At 37.9% G+C, this 18,000-nt stretch overlaps 1 protein-coding gene across 2 annotated transcripts in view; it reads right to left on the minus strand.

Moving 5' to 3' along the window:
• LOC108698432 (mitogen-activated protein kinase kinase kinase kinase 4) overlaps positions 1–18,000 on the minus strand; it is a 109,174-nt gene that overhangs the window by 24,753 nt on the left and 66,421 nt on the right. The window contains exons 15-22 of one of the 2 annotated variants that reach the window (XM_018229917.2): positions 17,470–17,622; positions 16,250–16,390; positions 15,199–15,330; positions 10,683–10,750; positions 8,837–8,931; positions 5,723–5,814; positions 5,299–5,408; positions 2,800–2,890 (exon numbers count right to left, since the gene is read on the minus strand). In XM_018229917.2, the coding sequence (XP_018085406.1) occupies positions 2,800–2,890; positions 5,299–5,408; positions 5,723–5,814; positions 8,837–8,931; positions 10,683–10,750; positions 15,199–15,330; positions 16,250–16,390; positions 17,470–17,622 (882 nt within the window). Of the gene's footprint in view, positions 1–2,799; positions 2,891–5,298; positions 5,409–5,722; positions 5,815–8,836; positions 8,935–10,682; positions 10,751–15,198; positions 15,331–16,249; positions 16,391–17,469; positions 17,623–18,000 lie in introns of both variants that reach the window. The other variant, XM_018229916.2, reaches the window with a different exon arrangement.

Below are 18,000 nucleotides of genomic sequence, written 5' to 3' on the forward strand. Positions count from 1 at the left end.
AACAAAACAGTTGAACCAAGCCTTTATAACTGTGAGCCCCGAGAGTAATGTTCCCCCAGGGATCAGACGAATATGAATTAAAAAATCGAAATCTTTATTGGTTCAAACTACTCATGCCTGACGGGATTTGTGTTGAAGACACCAATTTTTGACTTCTTTTTCGTCTGATCCCTGCGTGACCTTTTGAGTGCCTTGCTCCAACATTTTTGCTTCCTTATATATGGTTTGTCCACTCCTTTGAGCTGAGGGCCTGGGGCAGGAGCACCTGGGTAGGGATGTCGCGGACTGTTCGCCCGCGAACTAATTCGCGCGAACATCGACCGTTCGCGTCCGCCGAATGTTCGCGAACGTCGCGCGACGTTCGCCAATTTGGGTTCGCCTTAGCTGGCGCTTATTTTTGCCCTCTCACCCTAGAGCAGCAGATACATGGCAGCCAATCAGGAAGCTCTCCCTCCTGGACCACCCCCACACCCCCTGGACCACTCCCCTTCCATATATAAACTGAAGCCCTGCAGCGTTTTTTCATTCTGCCTGTGTGTGCTTGGAAGAGCTAGTGTAGGGAGAGAGCTGTTTAGTGATTTGAGGGACAGTTGATAGTAACTTTGCTGGCTAGTAATCTACTTGTTACTGCTCTGTATTGTAGGGACAGAACTCTGCAGGGATTTGAGGGACATTTTAGGTTAGGTAGCTTTGCTGGCTAGTAATCTACCTTCTACTGCAGTGCTCTGTGTGTAGCTGCTTGTGGGCACTGCTTCTGATCTCATCTGCTGACTGCTGCCTGTAACCCAATAGTCCTTGTAAGGACTGCTTTTATTTTCTTTTTTGTTTTTTTTTACTTTGCTACTGTAAGAGCCCAGTGCTATTAGTCTAGCTGTGTTGGGGAGTGGGACTGGTGTGCTGCTCCTCCTAGTAGTTCACCACTACCAGCACCAACCAGAGTCAAAATTGTTACAAAGTATCTTATTTGCACCTGTTAGCTGTTCTGAGCTCTCTGCCAAAAGCTAATTAAGTTAGAAACTGTTTTTTTTCTGGCTGTTCAGTTCAGAGAAAAGAGGGACTTTCCAGTACAAAAGATGGACAGGGGGTTGAGTGGTCAAAAGAGGGACAGTTGGGAGGTATGCAAGTGCCACCTAGCTGTGTGAGCTTTTTCACATTCTGTATAAATAACAATAATAATTCCGTGTCCGTAAACATCACCTGAGTGATGTTTTTACAGCAGCAATAATATATTCCGTACCCACTACTGTATACGTTGCCCTTGCAGGCATTGTTTGCCCAGTCTTTAACCAAGTGCCACCTAGCTGTGTGAGCTTTTTCACATTCCGTGTCCAGAAACATCACCTGAGTGACGTAGTGTGATTTCTGCCCTTTACAGCACAAAACGCAGCGCTGTGTCAACAATGTATTTTTCAGATACATTTTTGCCCTTGATCCCCCTCTGGCATGCCACTGCCCAGGTCGTTGCACCCTTTAAACAACTTTAAAATCATTTTTCTGGCCAGAAATGTCTTTTCTAGCTTTTAAAATTCGCCTTCCCATTGAAGTCTATGGGGTTTGCGACGTTCGCGAACCATTCACATTTTTTCCCGGAAGTTCGCGAACATGTTCGCGAACTTTTTTTCCGACGTTCGCTACATCCCTACACCTGGGCCACTTACTCAATTTGGTGAGTTATTCTACTGGTGAAGTTCTTGCTTAAAGGGATCCTGTCATCAGAAAACATGTTTTTTTCAAAATGCATCAGTTAATAGTGCTACTCCAGCAGAATTCTGCACTGAAATCCATTTCAACAGATTTTTTTATATTTAATTTTGAAATCTGACATGGGGCTAGACAGTTTGTCAATTTCCCAGCTGCCCCTGGTCATATGACTTGTGCCTGCACTTTAGGAGAGAAATGCTTTCTGGCAGGCTGCTGTTTTTCCTTCTCAATGTAACTGAATGTGTCTCAGTGAGACATGGGTTTTTACTATTGAGTGTTGTTCTTAGATCTACCAGGCAGCTGTTATCTTGTGTTAGGGAGCTGCTATCTGGTTACCTTCCCATTGTTCTTTTGTTTGGCTGCTGGGGGGGAAAATGGAGTGGGTGATATCACTCCAACTTGCAGTACAGCAGTAAAGAGTGATTGAAGTTTATCAGAGCACAAGTCACATGACTTGGGGCAGCTGGAAAATTGACAATATGTCTAGCCCCATGTCAGATTTCAAAATTGAATATAAAAAAATCTGTTTGCTCTTTTGAGAAATGGATTTAGTGCAGAATTCTGCTGGAGCAGCACTATGAACTGATTCATTTTGAAAAATTTTTTTTTCCCCATGACAGACAAAAGTAATATTCCCCCCCCAACAGGCAAAAAACTAGCACAAATTATTAATATAGGCCAGCCAATGTGGAATCTAGGTGAGAGAACCTAAAATATATTTATTTATCATTTACAACTGCAATCTAAGCATATCATCACTAGTGGCTACAAAGTACCACCTTGGATGCTATTGTTAACCATGCAACTCTAAATATGGCTTCAAGGAGAGAAAAAACATACTGTATATATAAAAAAACAACATGCAACCAAAACAAAAACATAAAATTAACAATATGAATCCTAATCCCAAAATCACCTTAAGGTAGACCTAATGCATTCCCAGTATATAAATGGAAAATTGACAGTGGCCTTAAACATTTTAGGGAAGGTCCTGCTGGAGTATGGGGGGAGTGGCTATCCCAGAGTGGAATTTATACATATTAACAAAAATATTGCTTTTACTTTCAAATATAATGTGCCATGAGTAAAAAGTAGCACCTTGTGTTCAAGTATGTTTGTTTGAGCTTTCTCCTTAACTCCGTCAGGGATTCTTGGCCTTGATACATTCATGCCATTGCTCAGTGGTTTCCTGGAAACAGAGGACATTTAGCCAGCATAATATACAGCATACAGTTTAAGTGTTTTCTAAACGTTCTGCTTGTCACACACTGGGAAATGATGGCCATCCGATACAGAATCATTTATACAATGTTTACTAGAATATTTCTTGTGATACACAAGGACCAAAAAAAATAGTACGCAAAACAGCTATACTATAAGGAAGAATATTACCCTTTTTAAATGGTGCTCTCATGCAAAACAGTATGTTGAATACATTCACCGATAATGTTAAATTTCCAGTTTACACACAAAAAAGGAGGGATAACTTGTTTTGAAAGAATAGATTACCTTTATGTTATCTTTCCGTATGCTATGAAATGTCCTGTTCTTATGAACTTTTTTGTTGGTCTTCATTTTTATTATATTATGGTTTGTAAAAATTATTTGTCTTTCTCTTTTGCCTTTAATGGCAATTTAAAATATCTATATGTTGGTGCTGAGCCATGGCTGACATATTCTATTTATATACTCACTCCTCTCCTTGCAGTGACATCAGAGATGGGCATACTAGATGTAGTATATAAATTATGACATTATGTAAGCACATAGGGTTTTTTGTGGGTCAACTTTTTGTCTACCTGTGCATCACTATTCCTCATACGGTTCAGGCCAATTACGTAACAGTTCATAAAACCACTTTCAAAGGATTCCTCCTAATTCTTGCAATTGACTAAAGGTTTCAACTGGAGCTCATTTATCAACACTGAACAAATTTGTACCTGGGCAGTAACCCATGAAAACCAGTCATATTTGTTGCTTCCATTGTTCTACCTGCACAAAACAGGTAAACATAGCTAATCATCTATTGGTTGCAGACCTGGGGGGGGGGGTTAGGGGAGATCTGGCACTGAACCTGGGCCTGGGGTCTGCTTAGGGTTGCCATTTGTTTGGTAATAGCCTGGTCAGCCCAGTTTGTACCTGCTGAAAAAACAGAAAAATCCCAGCAAATCTTGTGGTTCTTGATGTCATAACCCTGTCCCAAATTTCAAAACCCTGCCCACAAACATTACTGCACCTCCACCAACGTCACCCTCCCACTGCAAACTTCTTTATTTAACCCCTGACATCATGGGCCTGTCCCTTTTGTCCAGAATTGGTTGTCAGCAAAGATGGTTACCCTAAGCCTGCTGTGTGGCTTCACCAGACACCCTATCCCATGCCACCTGGCAAAAACAAGCACATATAGTGGGTGGTGTGTCTGCGGGTGCAAGCTCCTTCCAACACCCCTCCATTTGGTGGAGCCCAGTGGATTTGTTTTCTGCAAGGCCTGGCTTTCTAACTTTATGCCATTGTTTGGATGATATGGGTTAATTCCCGGGTGCTAATTGGTCCAGTGTTTATAAATGAAACAATGTTGTTTTTTAAGTAATTTACTTTTACATTCAATACAACATGCCAGTTTGACTCCATGCACAAAATAACTGTGTTAAATTGTGTGGTTTGTTTTGGTATATGAGTTTAATAAATCTGGAACCTCTGAAACCCATTTAATATATGAGCCCACCCCAACCAGAATTTTACACATGGCAAAATGCAAGTCATGGACATTAGCTGGGGGGCCTGGGGAGAATAGTTTAGAGCCCTGTCTGCATAATATTTAATTAGGTATATTTGTACAAAAAAATGGCTACAAATATATTTCTAGAGGTTTCAAAATGTAAGCCATTAGTCAGGTGAGCTTATATAATAATATGCATATTGCATTTTGTTGTTAATTGCTGTAGCCTGTTGGAAAGGATCAGAAGTACAGCAGATCACCTTGTGACTGGGCAACTATAGGAATTTCTGTTCGGAACAAACATTTGAATATGTCACACAATCAGCATCTATGCAATTATGGTAGCAGTGCCGAGCCAAGAGGTACTTATGCTTAAGTCATTTTCCTTTGGAATTGTGCCCCCCAGCAGTTGGCCATAGGCAGCAGACTACTGTGTCTACCCCTAGTTCGACCCTGTATGGGAGCCATTTAGGCAAGGTATCGGTGTTCTCTTACATCCCATCTATTTGCTAGTTGTAACAAAAAATTGGGTGGTATACAAGGGAAACACTGGAGTCTAACTATAACACTAGACTTTGCATTTTGTTGAAATCAATGGGCTCAATAGCTGTATTGCTGTTGCTACAATGGCATACTGCTAGGGCTTTTTTTAAAGATTTTTTTTATTTTTATAAAGGTGCATATTACAGGTGAATATTACAGGTGTTTCTGTGCCTAGCACAAAGAACCATTGTGTTTAATTGTGGTTAAAGCTGTATTTTTAGGAAATGGATTATAATTGTGCCTGTTAACTACACTGGTATACCGTATGTTCTGCTGTTGGTACTGTACATTTCTTCTAAAAAGATAATAGCTCTTAATGGAAAGTTAAAACAAACCTTTTCTTCTGGGCATCATCGTCACTGCTGCCCATCTCATCACTCGATGATGAATAATATGACGCTTTTAAGTGTGGATTGTCCGTCCCTCTCCCTATGAAACTCGGACTCTAGATTAAGAAAAAGGTTTTTTGATTACCCTTAAAATTCAATGTATGCATATTTTTCATGCAATTTCTTACTAGTTTACTACAGTTTTTATGAAAATGCTACTGATATAGACTAGGGGCCAAACAATCATGTAAACTGGATTTGTCCCAGCAAGTGCATGTTCAAATCAGGCAAAAGTTTGTTCATTTGGCAACCTTAACAAATAAACATCTTTATGAGTAGGCCAACTGTCTCTTTACAGAATTACATAGCAATTACTGCAGGAAACCTTACTGAAGATGACACATAGATGACTTGCAATGATAATGCCTACCAATATCTTGTAGGCATCAGGATGTGCTACATTTTCTGGCTTTCTGAACTGCTGAAGGAGGTGGTTCTGTACTTGACTCTCTTTGGAGGACCCTATGAGAAAACATAGATTGTTTTTTCCTACTTATTTGCTCCTGTGGAAAGAGTTACACTTGCCAACCAAAAGTTTAGATTACCCCTGTAACCTAAGACATTTTTCTAGAAAGTGCTCGTGCCTAGGGGACACATGCAGTTTTTCTGTGTTTAGCCAACAATTAAAGAGGTCAAATGTTATACTGCAAACACATTTCAGATATATTGCATTGGTTCTGTACACATCCACATGGACTAACTCAGCACTTTTCATTCCAGAGCTGTGAACCACATCAGCTGTGTAGATTAGCTATCAAAAATCTCATATTATATATGACAGTGAATTGATTACCTGTAATTGTATTTCTAAGTTGTATAACTGGAATTATCACTAAAGTCTTAAAATGGATTATTTCCCTTATAGTTATTATGCAACTTAATGGCACACTCTTATTCATATACTTATACAGTGAATTGTATTTAGAAATGGGGACACAACATGACATAATATGGCACTCTCCAGTATAGTAGGTTATATATCTTACTTACAGAATGGTTTTGGAAATAGTGTACACATTAATACTGTTCCCTAACACATTAAACTTCTGTATTCCAAAGAGGAAACTGACTACTTTGCTCGGTAACATTTGCTTACATTGTTTTGCATCATACATTTTCCTCTAAAAAATATAAAATGGGAGTTCAGCAGTAATGTAAATATAAACAATTTCCTACAGTATAAAAATTTAATTTACAAGTTTGAGATCTAAATTGAAATACACTTCATAATAAGGCAAACATTATTACGGTACTAGTATGTAACACTGATCATTAGGTTATAACAACTGTGTTCTGGATAACTTGAATAATCTCATGGTAGGCTGTTTAGTTCACGTCTCTCTGCTCTTTGCCACTGTGTTTATCTTGTGTATAGAAGACAACAGTAGTTCAGATGGAATATGAAATCGATTTGCAAGCATCAATTATTTTGCAAACATATGTTTACTGCAAACATACAGTCAATTGTTCTGTGCTAAATTGGCTCTTAGAGATACTATCTGCAAAAGAAATCCAATTATTTGGATTAGTATAAAAACAGGTTTATTCCTACGGACATTTAAAGCTTAGCTATGGGCATAGGGGTGGGGGTTGCACATTTTGGTGCTTTAGATCAATCCCTCAGTGTTTAAATCAGCACTCCCTTAAGAAGATTTTTCTAGTGTTAATGAGCCAGGGAGTTTGGTTAAGTCAGATCCAATAAGAGAATCACTAAAAGCCTTGCAAGCTTTTTGCTGAAGATATGCACAATATGTTGAGAAGTTTTGCTTATCAAAACTCCTTGATATGAGTTCATTACATCAATGTGCCTCCAGCAAGAAGGTATTCAGTTTGTACATTTACACCATTAGCTAATTGCACAGAGGGGAAAACCAGACTCATCTACCAATATTTTCTTAACCTTTGTTCAACTCAAGGGAGGATTGTGGTGCAGCACTATTGGCATTTGAGGCTGTCAATAAAACTAATTATAGCTAGAATTGTTGCAAGAATTTAGTCCACTTTATTTTGGACAAACATTTTTAGGACTAGTGTACAAGAACCTCCCCTTTCATTAGGTCTGAGCAGTTCTGTACACTACACAGAACACATACATGTTAGAATGATGCAAAAAACTTTCTGCGTAGTGATGACTGAAATTTTTTGCCTTCAGTGCGAAAGTCCCCATTTCACCATTGACAAATCTATTCATGAAACCACAACAATATTTCACTGTGAAAAAATGTAGATCCCAAGGTAATTTGTTCATAAAATGTGCTGTACAAAAAAAGTCACAGCAGAAAAAGTTGCTGTGAGAAAACAGACATCGACTTCAATGCGTTTTGATTATTGCCGTTTGCGAATATACCTACTGTTTCATGCATTTTCCAGTGAAACAAAACCAGATTTGCTCATCACTACTTCTGGTTATTAATAGGCCTAAATTCAATAATGTGTCAAATGAGGTCTTCATTAGTTGGTTGTGTTTTGCATTTAAGCTGGCCATAGACGCAAAGACCTGATCATACGAATCGATGATTCGTACGATTTTCGGACTGTGTGTGGAGAGTCCCGTCATTTTTCGTCCGGCGGAGATCAGTCATTTGGTCGATCGGAAACGTTAAAAGATTTCTGTCAACTGCATGTATTGCCGATCGTACGATTTTCAGTGGGAGACTGTCAATAGCTTTGGTCTGACATAACTTTTGTACGATTGCTGTCAGGGGCAGAACATTGGCTGATCTGTTCTTTTGTACTTTATTTGATCGGAATGGTTAGTGGAAGATCGGGAGATGGGGAAGTCAGATTGTACCGTGATTTGTACGATCAGATCTTTGCGTCTGTGGCCAGCTTTATTTAGAATTTCTATACTACCTACATTGTAGCTAATGATGATGTAAATACTTCCTTACATCTAAATATCAGCACAAAAAGTACAAAAAAGGGACCTTTACAGTAACTGACTATGTTATCACGCAGCTATATTGGGTTCTGCTGCTATCTGAAATAAAACATATGTTTCTTTGTCAGTGTATTAGAATATATCGCAGCACTCTATCCCAAAGTAAGGATGCAGGCACAGCTTTAAAGTGGCACAATCTGCATCCGTCAGGACTGGAATGGGGCTTCTAGAGCAGCATTTTACAGCCTGTTTTCTTGTTGCTGTCGGCAAACACACATCAAGTTTGTTGCTCCATTTATGCATACTTTAATATGATTCACATCATTTAATGAACCTGTGTCTAGTTAGTGTTTTATGTTAATTACTATCTAGTATCTTATTTCTGGCCAGAAAGATGCCCTGCCAGCTGGATGGTATTTTACCAGCCTGACTTGTAACAATGAGGCTTAATTTCAATCTTAACACAGAGAAGTAAAAAGATAGGGAAGCTGTTTTTTTTGGCAACCCCCCCATTAGAGAAAGCCTGGTTATTGCTAAGATTGATACAACAATTTATAAAATCTCCTCTTGTGTATCAAAATAGAGCTGCATGCAAGGAATCACCTGATGGCAATCGATTGCTTTGGGTGCTGCTTTCTGCTGAACCTCGACTGCTGCGGGATTTTTCAGGCTGTTCCTTTGGAGATGGCTGAAGAATACTGCTAGTAAAGAAGACAACATATTGTTTTAAGTCTTACAACATAATCAATGAAAGAATATCAAGCTCAGAAGAATTTAGATCAGATAAACTTGGGGCTGTTATAATAGAGCACATTTTCTGCAACATCATCTTCAGCCAGCAGATGGCTGCATCTAGTTATTCAAATCTAAATCCAAATGTACAGTTCTTTCCAGGGTATTCCAGGGAAGAAAAGCACAATATGGAATTGATTTACCAACATTCCCATTTTTCTAGAGGGAATTTCAGTAAAAATGTCTTCTGAAACTAAAATTTTCTAGGGGAAAACTTTCACTTAGGAGAGAATATATTTTTTTTCTAGTTGGGGAATAATGGTAGGCAATGCTACATAATTGAATTAAAACTAGTTTTTATTCTGGCAGCAACATGAAAAAAATAGTTATTTTTATAAAATAGTTCAGAGGTTTAGGAAATTGCACCATAAGTGTTTGAATTAAAGGGGAAGCAGAATAACTATAGATGACTTTTGGTTTTGTTCAGAGGTTGTAGAGTTCTGCATTTGATTAAATAATTGTTGAACATGTTAATTCAAAAGTGACATTAGCTATAGTGTCTTTGGAGTATGGCACACACTCATTTCATGATTGTTCTCTTCGGAGAATGTACTTTCCATATATTTGAAGGAAGAACACATTGGCTTTGGTAGACACATCAGTATATGGATAATGCTTGAGAACAATATTTGAGAGCAGCATGAAAATAACATAGCGGCCATATGGGTTGGGTGCTTTTATATATATATATATATATATATATATATATATATATATATATATATATATATATATATATATATATATATATATAGGGCTCATTTACTAGTGTAGGTGCTAAATTGCACAAGTGCAGTTGCCAGTAGCAAACAATTGTACAATTAGTTTTGTACAAGTCATAAGATGAAAGCAAGAATCTGACTGGTTGCTATGGGTAACTAGAATATGGCAATTTGGCACCTATGTTGGTAAATCAACCAAATGTATTTATTAACAATGTTAAGGTACTTTAGCATTGCATTACTATTACAATTATTTATGTAGATTACCATTCCAAGCCTCAAACTAACAGCCACATGTTCTTACAAGGGTAAACAACTGCCGCCCATTCCACACATGTACTGAAAACATCAACTCCCAGTACCCTTAGCTTCTTAGTACTGTAGGTATGATGGGGGGGGCTATAGTTCTCTGAAAAACTGAAAGCAGCAAGTCTAATATCCCTGTTTTAAATTCTTGACTAGTCTTAAACCGTGATTTAAAATTAACGTATAGCTGCACTGTATGAATTAAAATCAATACTTTATTTACACCGTCAGCAAAATAGCACCTTGGTAAGTAATGACTCTGTTTCCAACCCTGTCTACTAGATAGCTTGTAACACAGAATGACCTTTGCCAGACAATTTAAAGATGCAGGATTAATGTGTATATTTTTCTTCTATGCCCCGATATAGAATCACAGATTCTCTGGTCAATTCTTTTGATTATAGAAGTGCCCAGGACTTAAATAATACTTATAAATATGCTATTAAGTTAGCCTGAGCTGTCTTTCCTGCCAATAGAAAATGGTTGAACTAAGCTATGAAATTGCTGAATGTGTTTTTGGCTCAAGATTTTATTTGTTAGAAGATAAATATGTCATCTCCTCTTATTTTTTAAATGGTTCCTTTGGTCAAGTTTAAGGCTTCTTATGATGAGTATTTGATACAACTTACCCGGATGGACTTCTCTGGTGGCCTTGGATATCTTTGTTGTAAAACTTGGATGTAGTTCGTAAAGGAACCTGAAGTACGAAATTAACATTATATTAAATGCCTTTATTGTTGCAAGCACTGTGTTGAACTAAAATGCTTGCTAAATGGCATCATATATTGGATCTTTACTTTAATCCTCTAACATGTAGCAGACTGATCAAAAGGAGAATATATGACTGGTTGCTATGGGAAACTGCACCAGTGCAAATTAGCAGGTGTGTTACTGAATCGGCTTGTTAGTCTGTGGCTGTCATTAATAACTCTGACCAGAAATTTAATAATTTGATAAATTGCACCCACCTTGTAAATGAGCTCTTGTAATTTTAAGGGGCAAGTACCACTCAGCGCTATCTTTCCCACATAGTAAGTATAATAACTAGTCATTAGCTTCATTTCATATCAAGCGGAGATCAGCAACAGTTCAGTTGCTTTTGATTGCATATTTGGTTTCAGCATAGAGGACTGCACCAATTTCTAGCACAACTGCATTTTACTCACACTTTACAAATTCCTTCACAAGGTTCAAGCATAATGGGAGCTATAGGACAACAATATGAGAGCTGTTTTGCTCAACAGAACTTTCTTTGACTCTCAAGAGGCAGTGGCTACGTTAAAATGCAGTACAATCCTCCAATGAGATTCTCACCTAATATGTTTAAATCTAGTACCATGCTCTTTGTTCCTGCAACTGGTGCCAGTTTTCCTAGCACATATCACATCTGTCCTTCAATTACAATGCAATGTAATGAAGCCAAAATCACCATATGTTATATAGGAAGATTACTGGAAGTGTACATGGCGAATCTATAGCATAATACTTTATAATACACTATGCCCATCCAAATAGGCCAAAAACAGAATTAGAGAGTAGATGATGTTATTATTAGTAACTGAACCAAACCCTAAACCAGTGCAAAGTATAAAAATCAGTATGCATTTTTATGATGTCAATAATAAACTGCCCTTGGGCTGGGGATACTTTTCCAGAATAATGATGATGTCAAAAATAATCATTATTTCAATGAGGTCAGTAATAAACTGCCCTTAGGCGGAGGATTCTCTCCCAAGTAAGCCATCAGTAAATTCTGATAGGATTGTGGGAGTAAATGGGCATCTCAGCAGGAACCATTCATGCTGTTCACAGGGGAATATACATTTTATAAGGGCTGTCATAGAAAGGATACAAGTTGACCTTTTCTGTGCATTGTGGAGCTTAGTGGCAGATTACAATGTTGTCCACTATACATTTTGGGGGATAATGTCTACATCTACTTTAAAACTTATTGATTCTGTTCTGTGCCCTTGATTTTTTGTACTGCAGAACTAAATTGTATAATTTGTAAACATTTTGAAATGACCTACAACATACATTTAGTTAGATAACAAAGAATGTAATGAATTAAATTACATCATTCTCTCCCAGACAGTCATATTTAAACCATTTACATCATCAACCGATAGGTTCTTACAGTTACATTTTGTAGCTTACACACATTTTACAGAAAAATGATATGTCGTTTTTATGGTTATCATTTTTTCTTCTGCTAGATGATTATATAAATAACCTATTTCATAGAAGCAAAATGAATATATGTGGAACATGTTTACAGAACATTCTTTGCTTTTTATGCCGCTCCAATCTGTTTGTAGAGTTCTGTAATTCTAATATACTTCAAAACATCATTTGCAATGGTTGGCTGCATTTTAGAGATACTTAGACACTGTCACAAAGATTTATTCATTTTGTTTTGTCAGGCTAAGAAAACAGACTATGCAATATCTCAAAACTTATGGAAATTCGTTAACTTTATAGAACAAAACTTTGGTACATAATTGGCAAAGAACTACTTCTTTTGGGAGCTGGAAGAGCTATTTTACTTAAAGAGCCAGTAACATCTATGAATGAAGATACAGCAAATTAATTTAAGAAGTCAACACTTCATGAATTCTGCATCTTTTTTTTTTTAGTAGAAAAATGCCTATAGTTACACCAGACTTGAAGGATAAAATGAGGCAAGAAGACCTAGCACAAATTCCTACAATAATCATGTCAATTAGAGACAGGTTTGTTGAACTGAGCCTATCTGATGCCTTATAGGTTGGCCAAGCTGTTCCCACAGACTCTTCATGCCCAAAATGTGGGTCGGGTAGTGGTCTGGGCTCTTTTTTTCACATTTTCTAGGAATGGAATGCTAGCAAATACACTTCTATAGGAAATGTAACAACTACTGGGACAAACTATTAAAGTTGGATTTGTTTTCACAGAAAAAGAGGCACTTGCAAGGGGACATGATAACTTTTTTTACAAAAAGAAGTAGGAAGAAGTGAAATTGAAGAAAATAATTTCCATCTGAAGTTATGCAAATCATTTTTAGAATAAGGGCAGGAAGGCACCAATTTTGCCTTACAGAGGTAGGTATTTCCAAGGGCAGTGGGGTGCAAGTAATTACGGGCAAAAACATGGCAACTTGTGGTAGTAATTTGCACTTTGCAGTTTGCTTACACTGAAACCCAATGGGGAGCCATTTTAAATCCTCATTAGGAAAAGGAACAATGTTTGCCTACTGGAGGGAAGCATGGGGAGAACACTTTGCCCATCATTGCTCCTATGGAACTATTGGTCTCTCTATGGGGCAAATTTACTGAACAGCGAAGTGGTTAACGCTGAGGAAAATTCACCAGAGTGACGTCATTTTGCCACTTCGCCAATTTACTAACAGTGGCCCTGGCGAAAATCCGCCAGCAAATTTACTAAGTTTTTTTTTTTTATGAACCAGAGTTGACTTCGCCAGGTTAGACCAGGCGAAGTGCATTAGAGTAGATAGGAGTTTGAAAAAAAAAAGTTGAACATTTTTCTATATCCCAAAAAAAGCATGCTTTACTTTTATAGGGTGATGGGCTAAAAAAGATCTAAATTTTTTTTTTAGTTTGCCCACCTTCCCCCCTACATTTTATAACATATGGCATCTTAACTATACTCTGGGCACATGTGTAGGGCATTAGAACACCCCTATATACTTTTATTAACTTTCCCTGGGATTTTGTAGTGTAATGTGCGCTGCAGCACACACGTCCATTCATTTTTAAATTTGGCGCCTTCGCTAGCGTAACTTCGAACGGCTGATCATACTATCGATCATACTTCGCAAGGTAACCTGTGTGCAACTTTGGATCTTCGTGAATTTGCGCAGCCTTGACGAATCTACGCGAAGTGCGGCGAAGGCAACGCTAGTGGATTTTCAGAGGTTAGTACATTTCCCCCTCTATCACAAACAACAGAATAATGCAATTCTGCACTCTTTCTCTTCTGTGTAGCTCTGGGTGCCAGCTGAAATTCCCACCTTCATGGTAACACATATACTATAAAAGAAAACTAAGATATAAACATGTTTTACACCTTTTCAGAGCCTCTGCCTGTGGCTTGAGCATACATGGACTATCTAAATTTGCTGTGAGGCCCAGTGACATCTTGTTATGCCACTGCTATATATTTTTTTAAAATGGCACCAAGATTTTGTTGAAATATCTACTGTATCATGTCCTATGAGGCAGGACTGTTTCAATTACAGTTTAGGTTTCAGGGGATGGGTTGATGTTAGGCATATTGTTAATATGTATGTTAGTCATGCAAGGTACAGGCAGGGTCTGTTTTAATTAATTCTTCTGTGTCTTTGCTGGTTTAATCCCCTACATTTACTTATATTAATAAAGCTCTGGAAAAAAAACTCTGGAAAATGAAGGCTCAATCAACTATTGAGATGGGTTAACCCTTTATACTAAAGTATAATAGTATAATTGACTGCACTGATGTGAAGTAGCATCCTACTAACACTGTAGATTCTGTTCCAGTTTCTCTTCGATCTGCATGTTTAATGGCAATATAGTATGACTAGATCAAAAAGAGTTGTCAAAAAGGGGTTAAATTCACATTTTGATATTGTATGGCTATGGTGAATGTATTAACATTTTAAGTGCCAGGTTAATACCTTTTAGTTGCATTTTCTGCCCTTAAATGTTGCTTGTGTCTACACACGCTGATCTTTACAACTAGAGTTGTTAACCTCTGGGTCATAAGCCAAACTTAGGTCACCATGTGTCTGAACTGGATGGCTCATAAAGAAAGAGACTTTTTTTCCACATAGTATTTTAATAGAAGATATTGTCTGGAGCTGTTCCAGGTGCTTGATATTACATTATAAAATACAGCATTGTGACCCGCTGTATGACACGCTTGCCCATGATTGAACTGGGAAACTGAGCCTGTCCAGGAAAATGACTATGTATGTGGAATACATATAAAATGCACTTTTTTGAGCATTGTTTTCTATATAAAACAGATTTAATGAAAGATGAACTACTGGGTCAGAAAAAAAAATTCGGTCTGCAAATGAAAAGTTTCTAAGAACCATTTCTTTACAGAGATGTACAGCATTTTTATAAGAAGTGAGAGTAGTTTAGACATTTCGTTGCACAGTACCTTGGGAGGTGGCTCTTCATTGATTATGGCCCCCCAGAACACATCATCCGTTCCAGGAGTCAGAGGAGTTATGACCATGTCAGACAGGGAGCTGCTGTAATGATTGTCTCTGCTGGAGCGGAGATTCTGATTCTTTGTTTAAAAGAAGACAAACACAAATTCACAAATGAAATACTAATACAGCATTGCAAGAAACAGCCAGAATGCTAGCAGTGCAGCAATCAGCCATAGATTGCAGAATTAACCCTTTGGGTTAAGGTCAGAAGACAAACCACATCAAATATTTTTGTCAGGATCTACTGGTAATCAAACTCTACCCACTGTGTTCCCACTCGCCTGCATTACCTCAGTGAGCCACTGGAAGCATATACCACTTCACTGACTTGTTTCTATAATGGGTCTTTTACATTCCTTTCTACACAGTGCCCTCCTCCCAACTCATTTGATTCATCTGTTCTTGATCAAGCAATCTGGGGCCTTCATAAGCCTGTTTCCTGCATCTCCCAGTGGCTTGATCATTGTATCCCACAGACCTGATCCAGCCTGTTACTTTGTTCCCTGCCTGATTCCTGGTTTGTTCCTTGCCTGATTCCTGATCTGAATCCTTGTTTCTGAGCCCTGCCTGTTTTCGACTGATCTCCTGGTACTGACTTCAGCCTGTTCCCTGGTTTATCCTTTGTCTGCAAGCTGCCCCTGACCTCTGCCTGCCTACTGGATTTCCCTTGCTTGCTCCCTGTCCAGAACTCGGCCTGTTTAATGGACTCTGATTACTTGCTGCCTGCCTCTGACCCCTGGCTTGGTAAAAGTACTTTTTCGTTTATTTTTTAACCTGCTACATTGTTCTTTATTTTCAATAATACATCCTCTTCATTTATAACATGTCATCTGCCCATTATCATGCTCCATTCCTGCATTACCCTCGTTATACAGCACATAGGCTCCTACCTGCCAACCACACACCTGTGGTAAGTCTTTACAATTCTGTAGGTTTCTACCAACAGTTGTTTAAAATATTTAAAAAGCCATTTCTATATCATAGCATTGAAAATACCTCTGGTAGTACTGCCCTTGGTAAAGCTGGAGTACACGGACTGGAACTGCTTCCTGACCCAAGCCTGGTGTGTGCTGGATGCATAAGAATTGGCCATTTCATGTTACTCTGATCAGCACAGGTCTTTTTCTTTTCTTGCACCTAAAAAAGTGATACAATTTATGTCTCAACTCCTCCTTTTAGAATGTAAGCTCTTTTGGGCAGGGCCCTCTTTACCTCTTGTATAAGTTATTGACTGCTTTGTATGTAAATCTGTTCTTTAGCATTTTATATATGTAATATAACCAAACAGGTTTGTGCTTAATAACTTTACAACTTTACTACAAACCTGGTATCTGGTATCAAATACTTAAAAAATGTAAAACATGTTACCCTTTTCTCTGTAATAACAAAAATATCTTGTACTTGATTCCAACTAAGATATAATTATTCCTTATTGGTGGGGAAGCGATCCTACTGGGCTTGTTCAAAGTTTAAATGGTTTTTAGCAGACTTAAGCCTGCCAAACATTATAAGATCCATGTGATTTTGGCAAAGTCACCAAACAAGCCGATCTTCCCCCGATGTGCCCCCCCAAAAGGTGGGCGATAATGATTTAATCCGATCTTTCGGCCCTACGGCCTACGATTACAAGGACGGGCATGCCAGCCGACAGGATGAGGACCCAATCAGGGGCATAACTATAGAGGAAGTAGACCCTGCAGCTGCAGTGGGGCCCAGGAGTTATAGGGGCCCCACGAGGCCCTAATCCATATACAGCTTCGATAAATATTGGTTAAACAAGTCACCTCTGGAGGCCTGAAAAATAATTTGCTGTGGGGCCCAGTAATATCTAGTTCCACCACTGGACCTAATCAACTAACCACATGAGCATTTTGAATCATTTACTGACTCAATTGCCCTTAACAACCATTCACCATTTCGGGTCTCACAACTCGAACTTGCAGAGTCAAGTTTTTTCTGTTTGAGTTTTTTTAAATAAGAAACTATTCGAGTTATGAGTTCATTCGAGGTATAAAAAAACTCTAACTTTGATAACTAACCCCCTAAAAGTAGGCAATAGAGCTGAAAAGGAATTATTTAACATATCTATCTATCATCTTGTAATCAAGAAAATCTATTAACCACAAAAATTAGTAGAACGCATTTTGTACTGAGTTGTCAATGTAATTTTTTTTGTTATTTTTGTTATATTAATTTCAGTCTCCAAGTTTCATTACCTCCAAACCGATGCCAACGGGTATATGATTTGACATATTTTTTGGTGGTTCAAGGTTTTTTTCTTTGTGATCATGCTGGAGAAACAGTAGCTGTGTCTGATCTTTGGGTAAGGTACGTTGACATTTCTTTTGGGATTGGCTTTCCTCTGGCTTCTATTATAAGGAAAATGTCAATATTTTGAAATTAAAGAAATGCATTTTAAAAATTTATTTTTCTTCTAGTAACAAATATAATTTATACATTTTTGACAGCATTTATATGTTGCAAACTGGTAGTCAGGAATACATTATACGCGAAAATATTGGAGAGATTGAATCCAATTTTTAATCTATTATGGGCTGTGATTTTACAGTATTTAGATTTGTTGCAACTGTTTCTCAGAACATAAATCTGTTTCCAGTTATAGATTGTGTAATGCTTTCCTGTACTTTCCTGTAATATTTAACTCTATGGGAAGTGACAACACTATTATATGGCTTGTTTAACAGGGCAATGAGAAATCAGTGCATGAAAAACAAACACCAGAATTG

Source organism: Xenopus laevis, chromosome 8L (assembly GCF_017654675.1).
Source record: "Xenopus laevis strain J_2021 chromosome 8L, Xenopus_laevis_v10.1, whole genome shotgun sequence".
NCBI classification, from domain to species: Eukaryota; Metazoa; Chordata; class Amphibia; order Anura; family Pipidae; genus Xenopus; species Xenopus laevis.